This window comes from Juglans regia, chromosome 10, assembly GCF_001411555.2.
Source record: "Juglans regia cultivar Chandler chromosome 10, Walnut 2.0, whole genome shotgun sequence".
NCBI classification, from domain to species: Eukaryota; Viridiplantae; Streptophyta; class Magnoliopsida; order Fagales; family Juglandaceae; genus Juglans; species Juglans regia.
In genome coordinates, this window is record NC_049910.1 from 3,793,849 (window position 1) to 3,804,235 (window position 10,387).

General features: G+C 35.1%; 1 protein-coding gene across 1 annotated transcript; it reads left to right on the plus strand.

Annotated features, from left to right (window-relative positions):
* Positions 1–7,557: 7,557 nt before the first annotated feature.
* Positions 7,558–8,432, plus strand: LOC109021749 (calcium-binding protein CML24-like). Its single transcript, XM_019004460.2, has one exon. The coding sequence runs from the start codon at positions 7,656–7,658 to the stop codon at positions 8,088–8,090; it is 435 nt and encodes a 144-aa protein (XP_018860005.1). The 5' UTR covers positions 7,558–7,655; the 3' UTR covers positions 8,091–8,432.
* The last annotated feature ends 1,955 nt before the right edge of the window (positions 8,433–10,387 follow it).

Genomic DNA, 10,387 nt, shown 5'->3' on the forward strand with positions numbered 1-10,387 from the left:
GTATGGTTTAATACACCAAACGGCGTTGTTTAGCTCTAGTTAATAACCCCTCTCCTCCCTTTTCTCTTCTTCATCCCGATGGATCTCTTTCTTTCTTCTCTCTCCCCTCTCACCCAATAGTGCCATGCCACAGCCCTCCCCTCCTCTCTTCCTTCACACTGCTCGGAGCTTGGCCTATCCCTCATATCTCACGTCTCTCCAAGGCCGAGCTCTCTGTCGTTCAACTTCACGCCGAGCTCTCGAAACTTCCCTCACCTCTCTCGTTCTCCTCTCATCACTCTTGTTCACCTCTCCTCTTGAGTTGTTGTTATGAATTTGTGATTTTGTTGTGAATTTTTAAATTTGTTGTGAATTTTGGTTAATTTGTTTTGAATTTATAATATGAGTTTGGGGATGGGTTTGCAATCGATGAACCAACTATGGAATCAATTGGTACCGGCCATAAGATTCCGGCTGGTTCTCTGTCCCTACCGGCCGGTTTTGGTCGGCACCACCCCCTTAAAAAACTATTAGTGGGGTTTTGGTCCAAAATCGAAACCGCACCAATAGTGTAAGTTTTCAGCCCTAGTCATAGTGGAAGCAAAGGAAGGCCCTATAAAGATTTGCAAAAATGGGTATAAAAGTATTTCAATCGATCCCCATCGCAATCCTCTTCTCTCAGTTTTATCTCCAATATTTAAAACCAGAAAAATATGCACCTAAATCTCAAAACTGCTGGTACTGATAGAATGTTTTGCTTTGGACATGAGAGGATATGGTCAAGGTTTTCCTGTACCACTTGATTAATTTTGCTCAAACATTAAAAGAAAACAAAAATAGGAGGAAAGGATAAAACACCGATCTAAGAGCTTACTCTTGATAAGCAGATGGTGGTAGCTTGGACGAAAAAAATTATTCTTCGTTTCGCTCAAGATCGATTTGGGGAAAGAAAATGCTTAAACTATTGCATCAACACATATAAAAGAATAAATAGACTGAGGATAGTCTTCTAAAATAATTACATCAGCAGATAAAGTTATAGCTCCCTTTGCCAAGTAATGAGCTACTTGATTAGCATTTCTTTTTACATGGGTGAAAGACCAAGTTGGAAAGAAAACCAACAACTGTCTAATATCTGAGATTATATAACCACAGCTGCTCAAATCCTCCATTTCATTGTTCACATCAGCAACAATTTGAGAAGCATCCCCTTCAAAAACCACACGTGTAAATCCCAAATCCTTGCAAAAACAAACAGCCAGAAAAGCTCCCCAAGCTTCAACATCTTTTGGAAAAAAATAGGAAAACCGAGAAGATTGCTTACAAGCCAAAAGTTCACCCATGTCATCCCTTTTCTTGTTTTTTTTTTTCTTTTTTTTTAAAGAGCCGAAGGTCACATGTCCAATTGTAGCTCTGTCCCAATTTTATTGATAAACCCTCACTTGTGGCGAAGAAATATCGTGGTTACAATCGGAGGCCTGGGATTACAAATATAGAACTAAAACCAAAACCAGACCTAAAAAAAAAAAAAACCAAAGTAACTCAACAAAAAAAGGGATACAAAACCAAGACCCAAAGTATTAACCTACAAAAAAAACCAACATGCACGAACATAAAGTCAATAAGAACTTAAACCAGTGGCAAGAGAAACATACTTGGAGCGATGCCCCTAGTAAACTCTACAAACTTTCCAAATATAGGGAATACCCCATCTGTCAAGTCTAATGTTACCTCTAATGGGAGCAGGCAACTCAGATAACGTAGCCCAAGAACTAGTTAAACCTTTCGCACCCATTTTAGCCAAGCCATCAGCAACCGAGTTACTTTCTCTATAGCAATGAACTAAAGAAACTTGAAGTCCAGCTAGCTGTCTTTGAATTTCTTCCCAATAATCCTCCATATACCATAGGCCACATCTCTGAGATCTCAACCAGTTAAGTACTAACAAGGAGTCCAATTCAATTTCCACACATAAAAAACCTAACTGATCAATGTGCCGAAACCCATGAAGTAAACTCATCAACACAGCAAAGTTGTTAGAATTGTATCCAGTCGCAATTGCAAATCCACAAACCAGATCCCCTTTATAATCCATAATAATTCCACCCGCACTCGACGCACCAGGATTACCCAGAGAACAACCATCCACATTCAACTTAACCCAACCTCATTTAGGATGCTTCCACGTCACCAAAATGACAATCTCCTTTCTCAGGGAATTTAACAGCAGATTAAAACACTGTATAATACCTTCGTCACGCCAAGTAAGCACATTTATTTCCTTAAGTTTTAAAGCAACCCAAGACACCCAATATTTTATGGAACACCAAACCTGTTGAACCGAATCCATCTCACCTTCCATCCTAGCCCTGCAACGACGCCCCCATAGCCGATAGCTGGGAGAAGACCAAGGTGATTAAAATTCCTCGCCCGTCTGTGCCAACAATCCACCCTCTGTTTTGATGACCAATCAACCAAGTAAATAACTCTAAATTCCAACCCAACTCAGTTTTACAATCTTCCAATTTAAGATTTGGCAAATCGAAAATTTGAATACTCTCAGTTAAAGGATTGGGATCATGCCAAAAAGAAAAGTTTCCCTATTTCACTTTCCATTTAGAATGAGCTTGCACTAGAGAAATATTCTGTAAAATCATCTTCCAAAAAAGGGACCCTTTATTTGGATCCACAATATAAATATGTCTATCCCTAACATATTTAGCATGAAAAAAATTGGACCAAAGAGAATTACCTTTCAATAAATTCCAAGCTAGCTTCATGTGGAGAGATGACTGTACTTTTCTCAGATTACGAATACCCATACCACCTTCCAAAACGGCTAACAAATATCCTCCCAAGAACGTCATTTTTTCTTAGCTTTACTATGTTTTACACCCCATAAAAAAGTACTAATGATTCTTTGAAGTTTCTCAAGTACGGATCTAGGCGTCCTTAATATGGAAAGACTATGCACCAGAATACTTTGGAGCACCATGTCATCCCTAACCACCAATCCTACACCAATCTTACCACTATCCTTAGAGGTAGCTATATCCCAATTAACTTTAACGAAGCCATTTGATGGCCTCTGCCATTTAAGAGGTGATGTTAAATGAGCCTGAACAGCACATGAGGATTGGTGTTGCACATCATGAAATTCTGCAAGTTGGTGTTGTAAAAGAGCTAATAAATGTAAAGGATGATCAAAGGAAGATCTAAAAACAAGAGAATTCCTCCTCAGCCATATGTTACAGGTACACCCATACACACATCACCAATGCCATATCCTGGTCAGAACAGAAAGCCTTTGATAAAACAGAAATGCTACGTACAACTGAGATATACAACTTTTGTGCAACCGGCTGACACAATTGAGACCCACTTATCATTTACTTCCTCCCTCCCGCTTTCTCTCCCATTTCATTTGTCTGTCTATCAATCAAAAAATTTAAAAACTCGATTTAATGCTTCTCTCTTACAAGATGGACTATATCTCTGCATTTCATCACCCAGTCATTCTTTCTTTGCAGAGTGTTCTGACGACCTCAACTCTCTCAAACAGAAAATGACTATTTGTAAATAATCTTCAAGCATTTGAAGCAAAAAAAATCACACTTCTGTCGTTGAACTCAGCTTTAAACATTATATATAACTAAAACTAAAAATCAAGAGGTTCTTTAAACTTAAAAATCACAAATCATATCATGCTTCAATCAAAGTCTTTGCTCTTGTGAAACAGACAGATGAAACCCTTCAGCAGTACTGCAAGAAAAAATAGAATCCACCCAAAATCATATCAGATTAGGAAACAATTAGAACCCAATAATTAGAGTAGGATAATAAATTCATTAGAAAAATAATATTTTACCGAAGCCAATTTTCTTGGCGTTGCTGCGGAAGCATTGCCTATCAAGCAAAGAAAAAGGCAACACAAAACAAAAGTTGGTACCTTCAAACTTTTTAAGCTAATCCCGGACCACATACAAAATCACAACTAGAAGGAATGAGTCATAAAAATCCAATGCATGGAAACTAATTCCTTTGAAAGATCCATCCACAAAAACTAATTCCTTTTAAATCCAATCCATGAGCTTATTCTGTGTCTCAGCAAAAGAGGAAATTGGATAGCTACGGAAGCAAAAGGCTTTGAGAGAGAGGAAACGAAATGGAGAGAGAAAGAAATTAAAACTTCTATTAAATGAGCCGCCGGTTGCGGGCCGGTTTCACCACGCGGTTGTAAGAAATATTTCTCTTGATAAAAATGGATACATAATTGTTGAAAATTTAGGCTTCGTTGGGTTCCACCAATGAGATGAAATAAAAATTAAAAGTTAAAAATTGAATAAAATATTATTAAAATATTATTTTTTAATATAATTTTTATTTTGAGATATATATAAAAAAAATTGAATTATTTATTATATTTTATATGAAAGTTTAAAAAAATTATAATGATTATATGAGATGAGAAGAGTCATGAGATGAGATCTTGTTCATTGATAACCAAATCAGGCCCTAGATGTTGCATAGAGGATTTTTGAAGGGCCATACAGTAGCTATCCCATACATCCTGTGCAAAAGAACACTCCCACAAAATATGTTTTGTAGTTTCGGCTTCTAAATAACAAACAGGACAATTTGGGTTCTCCAACACCTTTCATTTATAAATATTCATATCTGTAAGTAATAGGTTGTGACATGTCTTCCAAATAAAAGTCTTGACATTGGAGCATTCACAATGGCTCATGTAAAATATCATTTTCTATAAAATATAAAAAAAATTTATCAAAAGACCCTTTCAATAGATTTTGTATTTTGATTTTGATTTTATATTTTACTACAATAATTATCTAGATGTAGAGAATATTGTTCATAATTTTAAAATATTTTAAATTATTTTCTCTCTCCTTTAGACGTTTTTTCTCTGCTGCTTTTGTTTACCAGTATTTCAAAATTGCTCTGATGGATTGCTGTGTTGGGTAACTTTAAAAAATTATAGAAAGTAAAAACCTCTTTTTCATCATGCTTTTAGCCACCAAATAGTTGTTTGGGCTTCGAAGGAAATGTGCATATGTCTGGTAACATTTGTTGGGGCATCGCACGACCATGCCAAAAATAAAGTGACATTAGTTGATTATTCTGTGTGGTAGTTAGAAGAAATTTGGATTAATCTGAAATATGACATAATTATATAACATTGTATACGAAGAGATATTGTAAATATCAAATATCAAAATATATAAAAATATTACAAATTCATTGACAGTTAAAAAGAATATTTGAAATAAATAAAAAAAATATTAAAAAAAGAATATTTAAATGATATAGAGAATAAATAGATAAATTGATATATAAAAAAATAAGTATGTAAAATAGAAAAAATAAATTTTAATGATATATTTTAAAAGATAGGATAAATAAACCATTAAGAAAGCTCTAAGGTATAGCAGAAGACCAAATATTCCTCCATTAAGCTTCCATAGTATGAGAAGATAAAGAACCATTCATATTTTGCATGGTTGTTTCCTTTTTCATATGATAATCACTCTTTCATTTTTGTTTATTTTGAATGGACGGGGAGAAGAATAGATGAGAATTGGTTTTTTTTTTTAATATAAATATATGGTTGCCACGTGGCGAACATGGATAAGAGAGCGGTAACAAGCGGGTGGACGGAATAACACGACCCGATTATTCTTATTCATTAGATGATTTCGGATAATAATAACCGTATCTTTTTCTATTTAAATTATATCATTATTTATGTAAAAATTCAAATTCTGAAATCTTGTAAAAGACATCAAAACCACTTTTTAAAAACAAAATAATCAATTTTATTTTTTTTCCATATTTTCTAAAAATTTAAAATTATGATCTCTGAGTACGTAGTATTCATAATAGTATTTTTAATTTCATATTGTACTGGTCGGTATGATCAAAATTTTTCGTATCGGTCCAATGGCCAGTACAGGTAACATATGTATTTCATACCGGTCCAAATACAAGCCGTACCGGCCTATATTTTGACATGTATTGGCCGATATTTCACTCTTTAATTTTTTTTTCATTTTTTCAAATTAAAAGCTTACTTTTTTTACCCCTAATTCAGATTAAGTTATTTATAATTTATATATATTTATTTATATATAATTTATTTATATATAGACTATTATTTTAGAATATAATTTTTATATATATTTATATGTATAATTTATTCATATATCGATTATTCCAAAACGATACTAATATCGAAATATTTTATTTCAGTACCTTAACCGGTACGATATTCAAAACATTGATTCATAGTTAAATTTTTAACCGTTTTGCCTCTTTCACAATGGTCAGTCACTCTGTAACATCTCTCTTGTGAAATTTCTTGTGCGTGAGTTTGCAAAACAAAGCTACATACTTAGATGTTAATCTGCAGGTTACTCTCTCTCACACACACATTAACAAATCCATTTTGATGAGAGAGAGAATCTTCTTGCAATGCTTTGAGTTATAAATTAGGATAACAAGTATTCAAGCAATGATCAATTCAACAATCTCTACGAATAAACTATTTAATTGCATTCATTGTTTTAAAGAGAATCTCTATCCATATATATAACCGATTGAAATAGAAATCTCTATGCCTCAAGAGTAGTACCGAAACCTAACCATGCTTGCTCAATATATAGCTGCGATCGACTGTAAAATAACCAAGTATTGCTAAAACTCATTGCTTCTTCAATTTCATCCGCTTGGCGCATAAATATATATATATATATATATATATATATATAATTATATATATATAATATTGAGTGAGAGAGAGAGAGAGAGGTGATCAAACACACATATCTAAGCAAGTGAAAGTGACAATAATTTTGATATATAGGAGTATGCATTCTTATGTAAAAAATGGGCAAATTAAGAAATATCGAAAGACGTTGTACTGGTTCAATTGCTTTCCAGCGACATTTAAGTGTGATTTAGATAGTGACATAAGATAAGATGAAATAATTTTAGATAAAATATAAAAATTGAATAAAATATTATTATAATATTATTTTTTTAATAATATTATTATTTTAAGATTTAAAATTTTTTAATTATTTATTATATTTTATATAAAAATTTAAAAAAATTATAATAATAAAATGAAATAAAATTATAATACTAATCACGCGTTTGCACAAATTAATTCCTCGAGAGTCGAGTCCTTTTCTTGATATAATGTTTCCTTTGTTTAAAGCCACAAGCTAGCTACCTGCCTTACCAAAACCAGAGCACGCGTTTCCAAATATAATGCGCACACAGTATCCATCCCAAGTTCCAAACACTCAATAATCTATCTACTTTTATTGGTTTGTATACGCTTTCTGAATCATTGATTGTCTAAATCCGAACGTGTCAAAATGTTATTGCTCTCCAAATATTGACCGATCATACCTGATCAGTGCCTTGGCACATCATGCGCGAGTAAAATATCTTTGGTGATCTTGACATTCAAGGCCTCCGAACGCGTATACCCAACCGCGTGGACCTTCGCATTTAATTACATACCTTAATACATATATAAATAAGCCCACCGATCATATACCACCAATATCTCTCTTTCTCCGTCTCCCTGCCTCTGTTCTTTATATTGGCGTCGAGAAACTTGAGCAGGTCTTCGACTCTGTTCGCACTCCATGGAGGAGGTCAAGAAGATCTTCAACAAGTTCGACAAGAACGGTGACGGTAAGATATCGTGCGATGAGCTCAAAGACATTCTCCATGCTCTCGGGTCGAGAACCTCGTCCGTCGACGAGGTCAAGAGCATAATGTCCGAGGTCGACAAGGACGGCGACGGCTTCATCGACCTCGACGAGTTCGTGGAGTTCCACTTCGGAGGATTGTCGTCGGGCTGCACGCAGGACTCCACCAGGGAGCTCCGCGACGCGTTCGAATTGTACGACCTCGACAAGGATGGGCTAATCTCAGCCAGCGAGCTCCACTCAGTGCTGAAGCGTCTTGGCGAGAAGTGCACGATGGTAGACTGTTGCAAAATGATCAGCGCCGTCGATGCCGACGGTGATGCCCACGTGAACTTCGAGGAATTCAAGAAAATGATGAAACGTGGTTAGATCGATCGTCTCAGAACCAAAGGGAGGTTATATGTATTCATCATGAAAAAAACTCTAAATTAGCCGTAGATTAGAGATATGCTAGATTAACGTAGTTTATTTTGGGCATGTAGCAGTTTCCCGTTTCCCGACTCTATTCTTGATAGCTGTTTGATCAGTGAAGTTGTGAAAGCAGCGAAAATAGGAATGGAACGTCCTAGGTAGCTAGCTAACTAGTAGGTTAGTAGGTTTGCTTGGATATGAATGTTCATATATAATATACATATATATATATATATATGCATGGCCGTTTCCTTTTTACTGTTAATTGAAGGGTCTCGTGAGTGATCACAATCTTCTGAATTCTTTGGCGTTTTGACGGTATTCCGACCACCTTTTGCCGCCCTTTCCAGACCCACCTACTGCCACTTTCTCACTAATCTTATCTCATTGTGACTCGTCAATTAAGTAATAAGTATTGAACTATTCTAAACCTATCAAAATATGAGTGTGTGTGGAACATATAATTTAAATAAAACTCTTACACGTAGATCATTGTGAGTACTAGCTAGCTTACTTCTACTGTTATTTTATTAGTTGGGTGCGGCTAGGAGCTGGATGAATGTGAAACTTCATTTTATACCACACATAGCAACTATACCAAAATTAAACATAGAGCTGCATACAATGAATCTATCGTCCCCCACACCCCCAAAACCTAATCTTCACTATGTTGTCCCCCACACACCCACTGTCGTCCCCTCCCTCCCCCCCCACACCCAAAAAAAAAAAAACAAAACGATCAAAATATGTTCTCTTCTCGATCTCTCTCCTCCTACTCCCCCCACCACCGATTTCATTTTCTCCCCCCGCTCTCTCTCACTAAGATTCTCTCTCTCTCCCCTTCGAACAACGGTTTACTCTGTAAGTAATAATAATATTTTATGTTTATGGTGTATTTGTTGCTCTATAATGGGTTGTGACCTTTTGGCAATGACTCGCTCATTCTGAAATATTGAATTAATTCATTCTAGACGAGTTGTTGTCACCGATCAACTTGAGGAGATTGTTCTTGTTGAGCATCTCGCCCATATACTTGCATATTACTCTCTTGCTAGACAAATACTAGATTTTCCAGATACTGTCATCCCTTTAGATCCAGAATCCTTGGTTACTTAGAGTTGCTTATACCTCTTCTATCTATTAAAGAGTTTTTTCCCTTGTCATGTCTTGTTCATAAATTTTTTTTCTCTTTTGGTAAGAGGTTTTTGATTTAATGTAATCTTTTTGACCTAGTTCTAGACATCATTCCTTTAATAAAGTTAGGGTTTTCTTTTGTAATTTGGAAGCACTTGCATCCTTGATGTTACCGTCTCACTTCACAGCTTGGAACAATTTGACCTAAACTTTGATATTTTGGTGACTTGTACATTTTGGCTAGTAAAACCATATTGACCGAGACGAAGATGGGTTCGAATCTCTTGAAAGAATATGAGATATGTTGATGCGTGGAGGGAGAGTTTCGGGTGAGAAGAGAGAATGTAAGGGAGAGGGGAGAATGGACTTGTACCCACCGTAAGTCTAATGAGTTTGCTACGTGTTACTCTTTTACTGAATGGTGTAAAAGGGAAAATGGCATCCTGACCGGTTTAAAGCTTTTTCCATTTTATTAAGCTTGACTTTGACCTAGCTAGAAGCAGTGGAAATTGCTAAAAGATGTTATGATTTGTGATTGAATTAACGGGAGAAGAAAAATGATTGGGAGGGAATAGAAGAGGTTTCGAGAAAGAGATTAAATATATAAAATAAATATAGATAGAAGCCACTATTGAGAGCATCCATTTTGCACATATGATGTGGCATCATCTAGACCACACATCTCCCCAAGTGAGTGTTGGAAACAATCAACTAGAAGCAGTCACACAGTGAGTGCAAAGTGTGCACTACTATAGTGGTTTCTCTCTAGCATTACTCAAATATATCTATCTATATATATATAAAGTGGCTATCTAATAGAAATTCTTATTTTAACAGATTTTATTATTTTTCGTTAAAGTTAACACATTTTTTCTAAGTCATACCTTTTTTTTATTATAATTTTAATAGTAATTTTTCATCTTCTATTCTGCTTCCCAATTTTACCCCTGCAAATTTATAAAGAACAGTTTGCTCCTTCTACCATCCTTTAATAGACCCCATTAATGAAAATTTAATAATGAATGATTTAATAGACCCCATCCTGCAAATTTAATAGACCTCGTTAATGCAAATTGATTTTTGTGCTGATTATTAAGGCTTCGTTTGGTTAGTTAAATACT

What these genes read in the sequence shown, in the direction of transcription:
- LOC109021749 (XM_019004460.2), top strand. Translation starts at nt 7,656, where the DNA reads ATGGAGGAGGTCAAGAAGATCTTCAACAAGTTCGACAAGAACGGTGAC.